This window comes from Anser anser, assembly GCF_964211835.1.
Source record: "Anser anser genome assembly, chromosome: 10".
NCBI lineage: Eukaryota > Metazoa > Chordata > Aves > Anseriformes > Anatidae > Anser > Anser anser.
In genome coordinates, this window is record NC_139730.1 from 2,644,370 (window position 1) to 2,663,844 (window position 19,475).

The window sequence follows — 19,475 nt, forward strand, 5'->3', positions numbered from 1 at the left end:
CTTTGACGATAGAGGCAATTTTATTAAATGTGCAAAAATACTGCACATTTTGATCTTATTGCATGATTTAGAAACCAAATTGTTGTAAATTCTCCTTTTTTTATTACACCAGCATACTTTGAATTTATTTAGTAACATACTCAGAATAATTAATTATTCAACTAATAATTATCCATTCTGAATAAAACAACTTGATTACTAAGCCTGATGATGAAAATCCAGTCAGGAAAGAACCCTTTCAAACACAACAACATTCTGCAGATATCCTTAAATATTAAAAGGGTGAGCTATATTTAGTAAATTCTTCCGAAGGGGGAGAAGAACGGATGCTAATTTCCTGTGTCATCAGATTCGTGTGTGTGTCAGCAGCATTCCTAAAGCACCATCCACGACACAATCACCATCCACATGAGCATCAGGCAGCGTTCAGCATTTCCCTGGGTGGTTCCTGTTTATCAGCAAGGAAAACGGTCTACTTTGGGGTCGTGTCGTTCTCATCGATTATTTAATATTTGGTGTGTGCGTGCACTGTTTGTTCAGCTCAGTTATTCATCAGTGGGCTGAGAACCTTGCTTAGCAAAGGAAACAGAAAAGTTACGGCCCCGATGTCATTTTGCAGGTGGCGCTGACTTAACCTGCTGTGGCCAGCCTCTGTCAGAGACCGTGACAGTCAGTAGAAAGAAATTCCTTGACTTTGGGGTGCTGGATGGCGTCCAAGATGCTTGTGATGGACACCATACAGCATGGTCAGAGGGTAATTGTGCTGATGGCCTCATCTGGAAATTCGTCTGGAAACCTTTCTTCTTCCCTGTGGCTTTTTAAAATGTAGCTCTGCTGCCACTAGGAAAACGGAGAGAGATGAACATTATAGGAAATCTGGCAATTAAAACCCTCAATGCACAGATGCTGTCTTCTCCTCCAGCAAAATCCCATTCGCTTCCCTGCTGCCATCCAGCCAGGAAGTCACGTATGTCTGTTTTGCTTTTTACTTGTCAGTGACAGTTGTCGCTAAAAAAGAGAAAAATTAAATTAATCCAGAGAGAAAGCTGTTTCTCCTCGGCAGCTTCTCGGACTGCTAAAAGTGAGACTGAACCTCCAAGTACTGACACAGCAGAGACAGGAATCCACTGCACAGGTTTCCCTGGTTGCTTTGGAGCTGACCCATTGCTAATGCTTGAGGCACTAACACGTTGTTTGTAAACTACGAGGAAAAAACATGTGGAGTGATGATTTACTGTTTTCTGTCTGCCTGACATTTGATTGCTTAATGCAGCAATCCACAATGGGTGAAACTGTTCCTGAAGCACTGGCTTCCATATGGTTGTGATTTTGTCAAAACATTTCAGTTCAGCAAATCCAGAACTAATTGTGAGGATGAACAGTTTTGATCATCCTGTTTTTCAAAATGTAAAACAGTTTAAGAATTGTCTGTGTTTAACATCATAACAAAAAAGTTTCATTTCCCAGTTTAGAACAAGTTCTGGTTTAGAAACTGGCATTAATTTATGCTTCTGTGAACAGCATTTGAACATGTTCAAAAGTCAAAATAAAATATCAAGCTTTAGACATCTAATCTCAATAATGTATGAAACAAGACTCTATCTTCCTGCATAGCTCTCCAGAAAGAAACCAAAGCCCTGCCGAGGGGCAGTACGTAGGGGAAGCCGTAGTGAGACAGTCAGAGGCGAGTCTTTATGTTCTGCTCTGCACTCGGGGCTGGTGCGTTTTGCTTCTGGCTCTGCTGTGAGTAGAAACTGCTGGATCATGCTACGAGCCCTGTGCCTGCCTCGCTCTCAGCATCCTGAGCAAGTGGTGCAGAAGTGCTGCAGCAGCGTTGCAGTCTAAAGTGCTGCTTTAGGGACACTGGGACGTTGCTGCACCAACCTCTGGTGGTGCTGGGGTGTGTGTCCTTTGCCATCCGCTGCCCACTTAGAGCCACCCATGCTGTGACACCTGGTATTTAAGCTGTGCAGTGTTTGTCTGCCTTTCTGAGAGCCTCTTTGTGAGCAGAACATCCCACAACTCAGTGCCTGAGTACGGTGAAGAAGAGGCTGTAATAATCCAGTATTTCAGTCTCCTGTCCTTTAAATATTTTCCAGTAGTTTCAGGCTTGCTATCTTCTGTTGATAAATATATAAAAAGGCTTTTGCAGGGACTGTGCTGAGTCTCACAATGTGGTTTTGATGAGTGAACATTCTAGTTTTTACTGGGTTACATAGGGCAAGACTTTTTTATAAAACTGCTTCTTTTTATGTGCCTGAAAGGGACATTACTATTAATGGTTTGTTGTAGGAGAAAGACAGCAGTGTATTTAAGATATCTTGAAGACATTAGGTAACATTAAAGAGCCATGTGAAGATCCAAGTATGCCTAGAAGAAAAGAGAACAGCAAGTAGCTTATGTGGATACCTGCGCATAGCTTTTTGTAAGCCTTTGAACTGTTTTAGATATAAAAGACACCCACATTTCAAAGGCCACCAGGCCTTCTGCTGCTCTAATTCTCTCCTGAAGTCCTTAGGTAACAGAATTCTCAGCAGTGTGATAAGATTTTTCCTAGATTCAGTTACCGGGGCAGAACACCCTTTAAGCTGATGTTATTTGTCTGGAAAGCAGCGCCTGAGCAGTAGCCGATAGGATGGGACTGTGACAGAGGGGAAGAAGAGGTTCTTTTTACCTTGCAGCCACACTGTTGGACATAAAAGCAAGTACCACAATCCACAGAGTTTACTTTAGGTTTCAGTATCAATGCAATAAAATAAATTGCTTATTGACCACCTTGAAGATGACTGATGGCTCGGTGCTGTCTGTTATGGTATGCATGAGGGATGTGCTTATACATCCCCTTGAAGGTGAATCTTTATGGTATAATTTGAAGCTGGCTAGGTAGCTGTAGCATTTCTTCAATATACTTGTCGTGTATAGCACCGTTTTACCCACTGATCAGCCAAGCTTTTTGCTCCCGTCGATCTGCATGTTGACCTTTGCAGTCAAAGGTGAAGGGCCACATCCATCCCTGCATAGGAAAAGGAATGAGAAGGAACATACCCTCTATCTCTTGCTATTTTAGTGGCAAGATTTTCTTCTTTATGCACTATTTTAACTACAAATAAAGGTATATTGCATATCTGGCAAAACTTCAGCAGGGTGACCTTCCGATGCTCAGTTTATGTGCCGTGAAAAATAAAGAGCTGAGCACGTCTCCCTGCGAGTGTTGCCGAATGGGGTTGATCCCGCTCGATCCCGTGTGGTCAATACCACGCTGCAGTCACAGAAGGAGGAAAGGTGACCCAGTGCTCAGATCGGGCTGCTGTTAGCGTGGCGGACTCCTCGGGTGAGGGACTCTGGCCCCCTGCCCACTTGCAGGGAGCTTGATGAGGATGCGACCGGAGGGTATCCAGCACGGCTGTTCTACTGCAGCCACTGCAACGGCTCCGCTCTGAGCTGCAGCAGAGCCAGCTGGCGGTAGTAAATGGTGGAGGGGGAGAGGTATTGGTTCTGCTCCCACAACACGGCCTTGCTAAGCCCTCAGCTAAAGACCATACACATAAGGCAAGTAGCCTTAGGTAGGTAGGTACTGGCACATAGCGTTTTATAAGCCTTTGAACCGTTTCATACAAGCAATAACAGTCACAGATCCTAATTTCCAGTGACAAAGGCCTCCCTCTATTTCTACACCGTTTTCTTTGAATCCCTTTAGAACAATACTGCTGCAGCCCCTCCCATCGCCTCTGCAACCCTTGGCTGTTGAAGGACGCTCGATCTCTTTCGCTACACCTGTTTGCGGTGTTTTAGGCTTATCCAAATGTGTCTCTGCCCCTTCGTGCAGGCTAAGCTGATAGTACTGCTGTGCAGAGGCATTACAGGAAAATCTCATGGTATGGTCAATGAAAACATCAAAGCCCATTGTATGTGTTAAAAGAGAGAGAGAATATCTTAGCTGGTTGGAAGGCAGACTTTGGAAATAAGTTACTTGCAGGCTCTATTATTACAATCCTGGCCTAGACAAGAATAATGAAGTACTGATAGAAGTTTTTCCAGAGCAAAGGCTGCTGGGTTTCATACAGAGGAAAGATAGTATCTTCATTTAGTTTTATTAGACTCTTGATGCTCTGCCCATGTATTTTTTAATTCACCACAGTAAAATTCTAATTAAAGAACAGACTTTGCCTCCCATTAATATGACTCTAAAAAAAACCAAAAACAACCACATTTTAAACAATGCAGCATCTTCTATAAAAAAATTAAACTGAAAAGAAAAGCAGCCAGTGTTGTATAGAATGTTGTCGCTCCCTTATGAAGCGTTTCATGATTTTAAACTCCTTGTAACATCTAGAGTGTCGGTAGAGTTAAAGGCTCATTAAACTGAGCAGTAACTTCTGCAAAAAGAAATAGGAAGTCTTCTTCAAATTTTTTTTGTGTGTTCTAATTTTCACTTCTTTTGAAGCCTCTGTCAAAATAGCTCGTGTTGGAAATTCTGAAAACAACACTTTGATATCTGTCAGGAGTAGATGATGTTCTTCCATTTTGCTGCTTCCAAAATACATTGACTTCATTATGGGATTTGACCAGGCAGACATTCAGATAATGCAACTCTTCCTTTACTTGGAGTGATTTTGTTTTCATTTGTCCAGGAAGAAATGTACTACTAGGTAACTGTCCTAATCATTATACAGAACACTATGGGAGTGTTCTTTAAAGAAGGATTACTTTGGAAAGAAAATGTTTCCTCAGAGGATGTTAAACAAACTGCAGGGTCTCAAAAGTAGTGTGATTGAATTAGGTACCACATGTTGGGGAGTCATTGACTAATGCGATCATCATCTGAGATTAAATCATGACCTAAATCAGCCACATGTTTCTTATCTGATTCAGACAACAAACTTCAGAGAGCATCAGTACAATCTTCCCTGAAGGATGAGAAACTGTCCTCCTGTTCCTAAGGAGAAAAAAAAAAAAGGAAAAAAAAATGTAGATTAATTTCCTCCTGTAAGTAATAATCTATCCATTTGGGGGAAAATCAGCTGATGTTCCCTTCCCATCTTTTCATTTCTGTCTGATGAAGACTGATCTATAAACTTGGAAAATGAGGCTGACTGTGACTGCAAGTTTTGTCAGCCCCACGTTAACCTCTGGTTCTCGCCACTTGGGCAGATAGTTTTACAAGTGCATATTTACACATGCAAAATATATTCTCTGGGCAGCCTTAGAGATGTAAACACTGAGACAGGCTTTTTCTTTGTTGTAGTTGTGTATGCTGAGACTGAAAGTCTGGCATCGGAGATAAAACCGCCGGTGAGTTCAGAGCATACACCGCTGCACAGAAACCCATGTTTAGGAACCTTAAGGCTGCAAAGATACGGGCTCAGAAAACAGAAAATGCCAGGGCTTGTAAACAGTAGCCTGTGCTCACGTCATGAAAGGCAATATCGTGATTCATAGGCACAAACACTGAATTACCACTGCCCTTCCAACCTTTAATCTGACATTTTCTGATTTTTGTGGCACCAACTTCATAAGTCAAATGTTTTATTTATATATCACGTTCCCTGGTCTGCTTGTTTTTCCCTAAAAAGCAAATGGAGAATATGAAAAACTCCATCAAGAATGTCATCAGGCTGCTATACACATGGCTCATCAGCATGGACCAGAACAAACCTCTGACATGTGGGTAATGGACTAGGAGCAGAAGACTGTCATCCTCCCGCAGACCACTTACTGCGTGGGGATTAACGAGCCAGTGCCCATGGCTGCTACAGGAACAATTGCAAGAGAAGTCCAGCCACGCCTCTGAAGCCTTTAATTACAGATTGCTTTTAATATAGATGAAATCTTAGCGGAGTGTAGCTAATGAATTATCCAGAGGTGGCACTGAGTGTCTGCAAATTGCATTTTTTATAACTTAATCAGGTACAGGTAGATTTGCACTGAGGCACATGGGCAGGTCCCTGAGGGTGGGACAGTGCTCTGCCAAATTTCAGGCATTTGTGAGAACATTTCTGAATGGATTTTCTGGAAATCTGGGTTATTTTGAGGACAGTCATGGTCCATAAACATGTTTTGGAAATTCTGAGGATAAACAGTCTTTAAAAGATAAACAGTTTCTTGGTTTAGAATCAGTGTTTGGAATCAAGCAGATCAGAAGTGATCTCAATATATGGCAGACTCCCTTAGCAGCGTGTGCGTTACTTGCGCTGCCAGCCCGTGAGGGACACACAGCACGGCTCAGAGCCAAATGCAGCGTAGCATGATCTGTCGTAGTGAGAGGGTTCCCTCTTCACAAACCTTGTTTCAAACCTATTGCAGCTTTGGCTTCTGTTTTCAAAGGTGTTGAACTGTGCCAGAATGAATCATGGCTGCACAGTGAATAGATACCAGTTCAATACAGGGCCTATAATTTTCCTATTGCGCTAAGTACAGGGAATAAAAAGCTAATTGATTATTTTAATTTTTTATTCACTACATCCAGGCGTATGTTTTAGCTTTTGCTGCTTCTTTTCCCGGTTCGCATTAGCTAGGCCAACCATTTAAACCTAGTCAGATTGCAAAACTGAATTAGTGGGAGAAAAAACAGAGGTGGGGCTGCATCTCACCTTAGTTTGTGCTCATATAATTATTGTACAGTATTACAGTTATATGAGGAGGAAAATCTATCCCTAAATTCCAAATAAACTCTAACATAATCCATCTTAAACTATGTCCTCCTAGATTTAGCAAGTTTATTTTGTTTACTGTTTGCCTTTTTTAAGGGCTGGTATTTAAACCTTTCAAACTCAGTTTGGAAATACGCCAGAATATTGATTGTTGACTATGAGCTACAATCTGCGCTTTAATTCACTGCAAATTTGCAGAAAGTTCCTTTAAAGTATGGATTCGCTGAAGATTGCCAGCAGGCAAACGTGGTCCTGAGTCCTCAGACTGAAAAAAGCAACCACTTGACTTTTTCAGCTGTCTTCTGCAGAACACTGATGAATGTCCCACTGACTGTGCACACCTCGAGTACAGGACTGGTCACTAGCTATAAACATAGACACATGCAGGCTTGTGCTAATGAGGACAAAATAAGCAGAGACCTCAAGATCACAGCTGCTGGTGCTGCTGTGATACAAGATGCTGATTTCGTATTAGTAGTGTACCTGTGCTGTGATAGAAGAGCACTGGAAGAGCACTTCTGACTCTCTTGTTGGGTTAAGTCCCTTGATAAATGGCAGCTCTTCCTTGGAAGGTATTTTATTCATCTGCTAACTTTTCAAACTTGTGTTTGCTTCGTCTACGTCCAGCTTGCACCACTGCCCTAAATACTGGGTAGCTCTCTTAACCTACAACAGAACGATTTGGTAATCATTCCTAGTGGGGAATATAGCCACTTGGAGGGGAAGCAGCCCTTCAGTGTGTCCTCGTTGTGCATTTAACTGGACAGAACTGGTAGCAGGATGTCATGCACAGCTATAGAGGCGGATATGCAGAGCCTGCTGCAATTAGCCCTCAATTCAACATGCCACTGAGCCTCCGGGGTGGGGGGAGAGATGCGGAGAGGAAGAAAACACTTTGTGCTGTGTTGAGCAACCTTTCCACGCAGGGATGAATCTTTCACCTGTCACGCGCTACCATATGCAGACAACTGTAATTATGCTTAGGCACCCAGCATCATCCTTTACAGAGTTATATTCATTTTTATTGGTGGCAATTAATCTCTAGTCATATTTTCGAAGGAGAAAAAGTGAGTAAGTTGGCAGGTTTGCCAGGGAATGGTAGCACGTGACCTGAAATATGGCAGCTCCCTTTAATGAAGCATCTCCCAGGAGAGCGCTAGCTATTTCAGGCTCATCTCTCATGGTATTGACAAACACACGTGGAGTCTAAAGGGAGCATTTGTACCTTCCTGACATCACAACTCTCAGGTTGCTTCTCTTATTGATGGTATAGTTAAAGTCTCTGTATCATTTTGACATTTTTAATGGCATATGCATTTACAGTGTAGCTCTTGTGTAAGCTTTAATCAGCTTTCTGTTCACATATTGTTGCTATTATTATTTATCTCTATTATGGTAACACATAGAGGCTATCAACAAGAGTAGGATTAGACTGTGCTAGGGCTTGGACTGTATTTTAAAATGGTCTCTGTGCTCACAGGAGAGGTGGTGCTGATGATCCTCAAGTGCTGCAGGCTGCCATGGCGCTGAGGCTACTTTGCTGAGTGTCTCAAAAACTGGAACTGCCATCACACACCAGCTAGGACTTACCATACCGACATAGATAGAAAAAATGTGTCCCAGCTACTGAAGTCTTTTGTTTCTTCTGTTTTTTAATTTTCTAGCTGGAACTACTAGACCTGAACTCCATGGCTAGTTATGCACTTGAGTAGCCTCACACAAGTGGTCCTATTAAGCTCAGTGGAACTACTTATATGAATAAGTACTGGGATTTAGCTTATCAACTCTCTCTCTCTGTCTTTGTAAAGGTACAGAGGTTACCACAGTGCAGATCTATGTGTAATCACAGTACAAGTATCACATCATGTCCCAGTGAAATCACATAGGTAAAGAATTTATTTGCAACTCCAGTCTGTCACTGCAAAATGGGACTTGAAATAAATAAATAAATAAATAAATAAATAAAAAGTTGATAAACTTTGAGCAACAAGGATCTCATTTTCATGTTAGATTACAGCAGTGTAAAATCAAGTGAACATGATATTCCATGATCACAAATTTTACACTAGCAAAAGGCCCCTGAATCTCACTCATTTCACTTTGCAATTAATCAGCAGTGGATGTATTGCTACTGCATGAGATGGCCCTGCTCATTGTGGCCTGTACAGGGCATGAACTGAGAGCTAAAGCAGAAAATCTTTGGCATCTGAGCTAAGACTTAAATCTTTGTGTACACATGATCCCATCAATAGAGAGAAAATGGGCTGTTTGCCTCGGTTATACACACATGCTATGGCTCTGGTTTTGAACTGTTTAGAGAACTATAGTGAAAACCTTCTTGTAGTTTTAAGGACATAAAAAGGAGTCCAACAACTGCAAGGGCTGTATCAGGCATTGCAAACGAGACATGGTAGAAGCCCCATCTTGGTTCTAGTTCCGTTTTTTTCCGTGTCTTCTGTGAGCACTCAGATGTACTTTAATTCTCATTTTATGTCCTCTCACTAATAAATCCCCATGAAATTCACATTCTTAGTAGCTATCTGGTATGCCAAGCTGTTTTATTTCACAGATAATTAAAACATGTTGGCTAGCTACTTTGGGCTAAACGTACTGAATGTTGCAATGTGTGCTCGCTGATGCCTTGTGCTTAGAAGCCTTTGGAAAATCTGTCTGTCAGCTGGTTTTCTGGTCACTGCAGGCTTCTTTTATTACCCAAATTATATATTTTTTTAATGATTTTACAATCAATTAGAGGAATTTCTGCTCTTTCCTGGAGCATTTTGTTCTTCCTTTTGTCTAGATCATGGAGTGAAATTTGGTATAGGGAGAAAAGCAAATGTGACAAAGTAAAAATAGTAAGTATGTGTTTGAATAAGATAAGACTTACATAAACGGAGCTGTGTTTGGGGCAGACACTGTAAAAATGAACCAAGTAGCTTGAGCTGATGATGGGAAAGGAGTTGTCTGCATCCTATAAAAGGTTTGCTTTCTCCTTCACTTTCTTCCAAAGTGAAAAACACAAAACAAGCAGACAAATTTGAAGGTTGGAGCACTCAGTGGAAGACGAAGGTATAAGTCATATCTTTTATCATTTCTATTAGGCAATTAATTGCAGCTGGAGTTGCATCGGCGCAGAGCACCCCACAGTCTGGCAGTCAGGGCGCTAATACCAGGTGGGGTAAGGTAGGAAGCAAGTCCCTGGCTCGGGTAGGGTCAGGTTTGATTCTTGCATTCTACTTCCCCATGCCAAAGGCTACTGGCTCTGCTTGTGTGCTTCAGGTTTTTGCCCTGTGTGGAGGTGCAGAACTGCATCCCTTATTTTTCAGGTTCTGCAGAAAACAAATCAGTATTTGTGGAATGGAAATTGCTGGGAAACCCCAGCAGCTCCAGCAGATTTGCTCCCTGCCCCAGAGGGCTTACAGAGTCTTACCAAGTGTCTATGTGAAATAAAGATAGATCGTCTCTTTCCACAGATTCTCAGTAATAATTTAAGACTTATAAAGAGTAAGATTTCGTTTGCTTGGCTCCCAGTGGTGTTAGTGAGGAACTATCATCCCTGCTTACAGCAGTGGGAGAAATGAGGCAAAGCAATAAACTGTCTTGTGTGAGGCACAAGCAGGATTATGCGCAGCAGCATGTTGCACGCTCTGCAGGACCTGAAGCCGTGTCTGTACGTGCATTGCTGCCAGCCCCTGCAGATCCTCTTGGAGACCCTGGAGTTGTCTTTTCCTGGGTTTATTTCGGCCTTTGACACTGGTGCTCAAGAAACACAAGTTTGTAAATTGATGATCAGCAGTGCTAATGGAGGAAAGCCTCATGCACCTCTTTTCCTGCTGAATATCCTCAGACTGACCAATGGGTATCTAACTTCTCCAGAAGGTGAGCGACATAAAGCTTGCCAAACTTAACTGAGATATGTAGGTGTCCATTGTAGGTTTATATCCAAATACAGTAGCAGTCAAGGGCTATGAAATGTGTAGGACAAGAGCTTCTGGCTTACGTGGTGTTTACGTTTGCCTTGCACAGTCTGGAAACAGAGATCCAGCCCTGAGAAGCAGTGAGTGTCACCTGGGGATTAGTTTACATGTTTGCAAATAAAAGAGTTTGTGAAGACAGCTATGTCACTGGGATTACACCCTCATTTCCTGCATGCCAGTGGATTTTACACTGGCAGAAGAGTTTTTGCTGATATAATTGAAATCAGCTCTCTGAGCACAACCAGCTGTACTTGGAACGTGATCTGTAACTGTGTCTTTAGCAGAGATTTTGCCAGCAGCTCTATTCTGAGTAGCGGGCACAGCTACGTTAACAGGTTGGGAAGAGGAGGGTAGGACTCCTAAAGAAAGCCTTGGTTTTCTGCTGACCATTTACTGAGGAAATCTTAACCCCTGGATGTTTTCTTTGCACTGTCTGGTTTGTATGTATACATATTAAACGGGTGTTTTGCAGGTGCTGATTACTGTTTCTATAGCAAATCATGTTCAAGCTGCTTCTGTACTGCTGACTTCCCTCTCTCATCCTGCATATGGTCCATAAACAAGGAGAGATCAGGCAGGATTGTCATGTGAAGGGTTCTCACTGTACATAAATACATTTTGTAGAGAATCTGCATTCCATGTCAATGGCCATAGGCTGTGGTGCCCTTCTATAATGCTAATACACACTGTTAGTGGCACAGAAATTACCTGATGTTCACACTCCATACCTTCATTCCTAAGCCTGGGCTAAGCAACCTCAAGAAATCCCAACTTCTTTTCTGCCTCGTCATCTTTTTAGTCCAGAAAAATAAATAAATAAATAATAAAAACCCCACCAAAGGAGAAAGTCTTCTTTAGATTATCATATTTATTATCTTAAGGGAACAGTGCAAAGAAACAATATTTGATAACATTATTAAATCTACAGGATTTGCTTGGCAATTCTACCTGCCATTAACCACACCGCGGCCAGGATGTGATCCTCTGTGTCTAATTCCACTATAAATTCATTCCTTCCAGCTATCTAAGAGCACTAAGAAACAGGATATTAAAAGATTTAGGTCCTGATCCAATAAGGGTGTTAAACAAGTCCTCATATTTAGGTGTATAACTGATGCTCTTGTCTCCTTGCATGCTGAAGTACACTGCTGGCTCAGGGGGAGTTTTAAAAAGTCTGAGGGCCCTTTAGAAAGTTCCTGCTATTAGCAAAGTCTCTTTGTCTGCTTGCCAACCCAAGCAGAAGAGGCTGGTATGAGAGGCTTGCAACGCACGTACCTGATCATCTCGGTAACTGCCCACGTGTTTTACAGGTTGCGACAGCGATCACTGGGGACCCCACTGCAGCAACCGCTGCCAGTGCCAGAATGAGGCCCTCTGCAACCCCATCACGGGCGCCTGTGTCTGCGCAGACGGGTACCAGGGCTGGCGCTGCGAAGAGCTCTGCGACCCCGGGAGCTATGGCAAGGGCTGTCAGTTCCAGTGCCAGTGTCACAACGGAGCTACCTGCGACCACGAGACGGGAGAATGTCACTGCGCTCCTGGATACACGGGGGTGTTGTAAGTTGGATGAGAGTGTCTTTTACTCTGCATCATTTAACAGCCTTGCTTTGACTGCTTTTAATGCAATGAGTAATTGGCAGAACTTAAACAATCTATATATTATGCACTTTCCTTTGTAGAAATCAGGTAACAGAATTTCAGAGAGACTAAATAAAGGAAATCTCTTTTTTTGCTGCTAATTATACCTGTCTGCGTACCAAAATAAAATTTACTGCTAAAGTGAACTTAAAAATCCATGACATTTTCCAGCTTGTGCAACAACTGTAGCTGTTCCTAATTTCAGTATGTGAGCACAATCCAAATTACAGTTCCATTTTTATAAGCAAATGGACATTTTACTCATTAGCAATCCAGTCCAGTATCAAATGGGACTTACCATCTCCAATTTATTTGACTTTCAATCTAACTGAGGAAGCATTACTGTTAACTATATCAGCTTACTATCTAGGGGGTAAATTTTTAGCATAGTGAGGAGGGATTTAGTGGTGTGACTCCTATTAACTTTAACGAGAATCATGTAGCTAAATCCCCATATACCACATTGAAAGTTTACCAGTAGGATTCACAAATCCTGCATATTAATTTTAGGACAGCAAGCAATAGTTCCTTGTTTAAAATTGCCCACAGTGTAACATCAGTACTCATTAGAGATCTTTCAGTAGCTTCAGAAGTAATTATGTTTTTCAAAATTATTTAAGGGGAAAAGAGAATTTAGTCACTGAATTTGGTTGGAGATCTATTACAGGTGACTTAATACTTCTGCAATCTAGTATTGTTTGTTGGCCTGAATGAAGGAGAAGATAAAAATAAAGACAATATTAACCCTCATAAATAAGTGATATACCTTTTGAATATTTTATTTAGTACCTGATTTCCTCCTAGCCTTATGACCTCAGTGCTGGAAGCACTCTCTGCTAAAGCTTCTGCCTACTATCAGGAGTGGTCCTATTGACATTACTATGCCTGCTCTCAGCAGTGTGTACATGCAGCAATACATTGTATGAACATCCTCATCAAAGGACGATCAGTTATGGAAAAAACTACTGTAATTTCAGAACCTGGGATGAGAGAAAGAAGCAGAGCTGAAAAGCGCCAATGTGTAAAAGCCTAGGAGATGCTGTGTTTTGCAGGGACAAGCCTTACATCGGCCTCCCGTGAACGCTCGGAGAGACCCAGTGAGCTTAAATAGCATTTAAATGATCATGAGATCTTGCCAGCCTGTTATACATTGCAAATGATAACATTTTGTAGTGGCTGAAGAAATTTCAAACAATTTAATTCCATCCCTTTATTATATTTGCAGCTTCTGTTGTTGCTCTGTCACATAATTTACATTGAGGGCTTCATCTAGCAGCACTTACTTACCTAGACAATTTTCAGGGATGTGAGTTGTCCTTTGAGATCGGTGGCATTCGGTGCCTACATACAGATTGCACTCATGCATCAACCTTAGAGTGCTGGATCTATGGCACATAAATAACTCCAGCAGAAATAAAAGAAATCTTGGCTAATTGGTAATGCCAGCCAAGGTTTACTCAGGTTTCATAATTTGCATAAGGACTCCATTGATGGCCTGTGTTGTGGATTTTCCTCCTTTTCTATTTTCTGTAAGTTCTTTTAAATGATCTCTTTGCTTTTTGTTTCTTGAAGTTGCGAAGAGCGCTGTCCCCCAGGCAGTCACGGAGCTCAGTGTGAATTGCGCTGCCCTTGCCAGAATGGGGGAGTCTGCCACCACATCACTGGAGAGTGCTCCTGTCCTCCTGGATGGATGGTACGTAGGTTATTCATGCTCATTCATCATTTAGAGCTTGGCATGGGAAGTTAACTCCTCACTGTCTCAGCAGACACCTTCCCTGTGTGCTTGCGGTGTGTATCTTCTATTTCTTGTCATGACCTCTAACAGTTCTGAAACTGGAACTGCCTTTGTTACGTGTGCACAGCACTTACACCACTAGTCTCTGACTGGTAGCTACCGTCGTAGAGTTAAACAAACAACAGTAAAAATGCAGCAACTACTCATTGCACTTCTGTGTGGGAGGAGAAGAGGAAAAAATTCTCTCCGAATTACAGTTCTTTGGAATATTCCCTGCACCACCAGACGCTGCCCTCACACGAGATAGAAAGCTCAAAGCCCAGCTCAGCGTTGTCAGAAACACTGCACTGTTTCCCTCTCAGGAAACAGGGAGAGGGAGAAGTCAAGGGGAATTCAATGGCTCAGGCAGTCGTTAAAGCAGAAGGAATATACGCAGGGAGACAGAGACCAGTTCAGTGCCCCGTCCTTACTCAGGCATAATTCCCATTGATTGCAATAGATTTGCTTGCATCAGGGGTCACCCTAGAGAGAGCAAATTACCCTAACCTTTAATCCTCTGTGTCAAGAAAGCAAGGCCAAACATTTTAAAAGTCCTTAACTTTATCAATAATGTGATAATTAACTCTCTCGGGGCTTGCCAAGTCTCACAGGCCTACATACCATTTAGCTGAGCTAAGTTTCCTGGCAGTTTTCCCATATCTGACAATTAGTCTCTTGGCAAACTTGCTGGATATTAATGCATGCAAGTACTGTGATTTTCTATTTTAATACAAGGAAGACCCTGATGTCATCATATAACTATGACTTCTGATATGGCCCTTATACCCATTAAAACATTTTTGGACTGAGCGAGATGTTTATGTTCCTTTGGGATTGGTGCAGCAAATGCTGCCTTCATTTAGGTTCTCAAGAATCTTTGATCACGCACCTGCTTTTGGGTAAAACATGCCAACCATGAGACTCTGGTGGGTATCAGGCAGCAACACAGGAGAGAACATTGCTGTGCAAACTTTTTGGTGGCAGCCATGTACTGAGAATCTCTCTCTGCCTAACAATCACAGCCAAGGTGATGATGATAATACTGCATTTCAAATGACAAAGTAGCTGAAACTTCTCAGAAACTATACCCTGAACTGGCATGAAGTGGAGAGGAAGAAAAGGTTCTTTCCTAGAGAATACTTTCTAATGCATAAAGGAAGCATTCCAATATTTTGCGGGGCCTGTCAGTCTATTCTGGCAGTTAACCTAAGGACTGAGTAGTAAAGTGATTTAAATCAGCTCCCCTAATCTTCTGCATGCCAACATTTCTGAGGATATCAGCTATTTTGCTGTACTCTTCTTTACTTGTATTTTATCATCTGGAGTTCCCTCTTTTCTTTTTTTTTTCCAAAGCTACAAAGTCACTAAAGAGATTTAAGAATAGAGCAGGAAATTTTTAGAGGTCTTTTAGGATGCAGTGTAGACCCTAAAGAAGAGCCACAGTACTGGGGCTGCACAGCAGCTGTATTCTGGCCCATTTCTACCCTGTTCCTTACAGCTTGGAGTCTTTCCTTTGCATTTTTAGTGGCCCAGAGAGAATTTCTTGAAAACTATGTTGTTGGCTGCTCTGTCCCCAGAGAAACCCTAGAGTTAACAATTGATGTTTGAAACAAGCTTAACTGAAAATTGAAGAGAGAAATCAAGTATTCTGGGGGAAGAAACTGAAATTATAAGTAAAAGCACTCAGCTTGTAAATGTTGAGATTTTAAGTATAAAGGGTCTCTCCAGGGTTTTAATGAAAAGCTGGTAATTCAGTACACAGGGAGAGAAAAAATATTTTTTCATGCTATAGTTTTAACTCTTGGTGGATGGAATGGTTTGTGAAGTGAGACACAAGTGGGCTGTAAATGAGCGAGAGAGAGATGATTGCTAGACAGCATTCATTTTATTTCACACCCTAGATAGTCTTTCTTTGACACCAGGAATTTTACTTGCTGATTTTGAGGCTTGAGACTGCATGTACGTGTTGAATATACCATCATGTTGGAAGTAGAGAATTCTCCCTGGATTTATACAAGTGCAAATCCACTTGGATTTTATTGCTGATGGGTGAGCTGTGACTTTTATCCCTTCCTAGGGTAGACTTATTAACAGCAGCTCAGTTCCCTCAGGAGCTTGGTTGTCTCTGGGATATGGAAGAGGACGCAAGAAGTTGAATAGGCGGAAGTCCTAGGGTTCTTGGGTTCTTCCTTGGATCTGCCACCTTCAGAGCCTGGTTCTTTTATTACTTGCAATATTCCTTTCCTCCTGCTTCCTCCCAACCCATGCAGACTCTCCAGAAGTATAAAAAGTTGTACAAACTGTGTCCTGTGGGAATTTACTATCTCAAGTTTTTTTTACCAAGAGGATGGTGGCTAACAACGCATTCTGTTGAAAGAGTCAACAAAATGGGGCTTCCAGCATTCTGCAGTGGTGGGCTTTTTCCACTTCTGTGTCTGTGGGTGTGGGAGTTAGTGGGTGGCTGCTTTAGGGCCTCATCAACAATTTACAGCTTTAATTCTATTATCTCTCACATTTGCAGCATTAAATCCTCCAAGCACTTTCAGGAAGTGGGGAGGGAAGTTAAATTCAGCTCTTACAGCGCTTCTCAGAAACACTTTTGAAGGACTAGATTTCCATGCTCAGGAAAGCAGCAATCTTTCCTTGCATGACAGAACATTTGTTGCTAGCAACACACCCCGTTTGATGCCAGATTCCATTCTCGAGGCTCTGCATCATGGTGCCATGTTAATACAACACATCCTAATGTGCTAATCACTTCTTTCTCATTCCCCGAAACCTCCGCGCTTGATGAAGTTTGTAGCTGGGTCTATTTTTCTTTCTGTCTTGGGTTTTAAAAATGGGGCGGGAGGGCGAGGAGAAAACAGTAGAGCAGAAAAGAAATCTTTTCTGTGCTGCAAAATTGTAATAATATAGCAAACAATGTTAAAAGCAGAAGCTGGTGGTATCAGAGCCTTTAAAAAAGCTGCTGATGGGGTGAACTTTGCGGATTAGATGTATAAGCAGCAGGAAACGGTGGTCTGACATTTGATCCTCCAGAGAAGGATGTTTTGGATTCCCTTAGTACATATTAATGCAAAAAGTTTGCCTGAAGATTCTCTGGGCTCCGAGGGGATGCATCACAGAGTATTGCTTTCTCATCATTTGTTGATAGAAATCCTGTTCTTTTTGAGACGTGAAGAGAGAAAGTATTTATTATCAAGATAAATGGACGCTTACATTTTCAGATATATAGCAGTGTGTATTACTTAAGCCCAGAGACACCCATTTTTTAACACTGTAATGTGAATGTTCTTGAACCAAGGCCAAGCTGTCTATTTTACAGCCAAGGAGCCACCTATCACTGGCTGCGAAAAGCTTGAAGCATCTATTTTATAGTTACATTGAAGAGCAGCCTCTCCACTTTGGGGTTGTGGATACTGCTGAACTTCCCAAACTCTGGAGAAGGGAACCCCAATGAGTGAAAGCAGCCATTAATGCTCCTGTGTTATGTTTTGTATAGATTCGTTCTAATATATGCTTTTTTTCAAAACACCTTGCCCCTGGGTCTTAGTTAGGGAAATAAGACTTCCGGGAGATTAAAACAGAATAACAGGGACAAAAAAAAAATAAAAAAAAATAAAGAAAAACACATTTCTGTCCAACACTTTGCTCTGTGCATGGCACTGGCAGCAGCTCCACTTGCTACCGTTGCCAAACGTTTTCCAGTGTAGGACCCCATCTTCAGATCACGCACTGCCAGAATGGTTTTGGCTGAAATTATTCAGCTGGATGCCAGCCTTGGATTTTATGTTTGCTCACATAAAAAACCATTTATACAACTTCTAAGAAAGTCTAGGGAAATCCTTGCGAGGCCTTGACACTTGGCAGGGAACATTGTATGACACCTGGAGGAAAACCACCTGAATTTGGCATTTGATTCTCCAAAGAAACTGCCCATGGGAAGCATTCTCTACTTTGGGGATGAACAGCTAAAGCAAGGCTTGCCCAGCAATTGCTTTTCCTGCTGAGCAGTGCCAGGGTGCACAACCAAGAATGACCAACCGTCTGTTCTTCACTCTCAGAGATGGTTACGTGGGATGGGGAGGGAGGAAACAGCTCAGAGATGGGGATTTGGTGGGTCAGGATGAGAGAAGGCTGAAAGGGAGACTGCAACCCAGATTTTGTGTGGACAGGAATAAAGAGGGAGGAGAGCAGAGGGCTGAGAGCGTGAAATGGAGGAAGATGGTAGCCACTGAGATGTGGAACTGAGGCAGGTCAGGGAGTGAAACGTGGCACCAAGGTTGAGGATAAAGAGCTGAGAGGATGTTGGATGATGCATCCAGCCAGCATCGAGGGATTAGAGAGATTTTCTACTGCAAAACTACTTCTTATGGCCAAAAGGCTGCCGCACTGGTAGTGTGGAGTGTCCAGTTGTTTCTCTGTCATCACTGGAGTCTTTCTGCAACAGTCCCAGTCTCTTCTTCCCACCCTGCCTCTTTCACAGCTTGCCAAAAGCACTGGCATGTACCGCTTTGTACTGACTGAAGAGATGAGGATAGAGGGAAAGGAGCGGGTAGGAATTCATTGCATTATGACCATTGACTGAACTATTGCTCTCTCTGCAACCTTACCAGGGGCTGGTGTGTGCACAGCCATGTCCTTCTGGAACATTTGGAATTAACTGCAGCCAGGACTGTCCATGCCACAATGGAGGACACTGTGATCCTGTGACAGGAAAATGCATCTGCACACCTGGCTATATGGGAGACAGGTAAAAATCAAAACTGCAAAGCCTTTACTTTTAACCATCAGTTGGCAGTATTTATATCCCTTCTAGGACAATCTTACTCTCAGAAAAGTGGTGTTAAGCTTCTCTTGCTGCAATTAGGTTCATCTTTCTAAAGCAGTTCAAACATTATAAATGTGGCAATGTTATTACTTTTTATTGGCAATGCTCTCCATTTACAGTTTTTTTAATATAACTTTTAAAATTTAATGGATTAAATTTAATTTAGATATTTACAGTGATAAATTTAATAGAGAGCATTACATGTTTACAAGATATGTAAATGAACTATATTTATACAAATTAATATCCTCAAGAGTAAGCAATGCAGCAGTTTAATGTTTCCCTCATCCCCTCTGTGCTGCTGCAGCACTGATCCATCTCAGACACCAACAAAGGGTGATAAATCCTCAAAATTCATAAACGAAAGGCTTCACCCGTAAATCAATCTAAGCAGATGATAATGTTGCTTTACAATGGTGTCATGGACTTAGCAAAATGACTACAGAGCAAAGTCAAGGTGGGATTGTAACACATGCTGGCTTAGCCCTCCAGCTAATCCTGCCAGCAAGGCTAACGATGGTGAGGAAGCTGCAGATGAAGAAGCTTTCATTTGCAGTTTTCACTAGAGATTGGACTATGTCACCAGACTTTACAGAGACTATGGG

At 42.0% G+C, this 19,475-nt stretch overlaps 1 protein-coding gene across 20 annotated transcripts in view; it reads left to right on the forward strand.

Moving 5' to 3' along the window:
- MEGF11 (multiple EGF like domains 11) overlaps nucleotides 1–19,475 on the forward strand; it is a 286,896-nt gene that overhangs the window by 177,574 nt on the left and 89,847 nt on the right. For all 20 annotated transcript variants that reach the window (XR_014588867.1, XR_014588868.1, XM_083851208.1 and 17 more), the window contains 3 exons: nucleotides 11,938–12,184; nucleotides 13,838–13,958; nucleotides 18,656–18,792. Coding sequence is in view for 18 of the 20 variants with exons in the window: in XM_083851208.1 (XP_083707334.1) it covers nucleotides 11,938–12,184; nucleotides 13,838–13,958; nucleotides 18,656–18,792 (505 nt within the window). In the remaining 2 variants the exon portion in view is untranslated. The remainder of the gene's footprint in view (nucleotides 1–11,937; nucleotides 12,185–13,837; nucleotides 13,959–18,655; nucleotides 18,793–19,475) is intronic.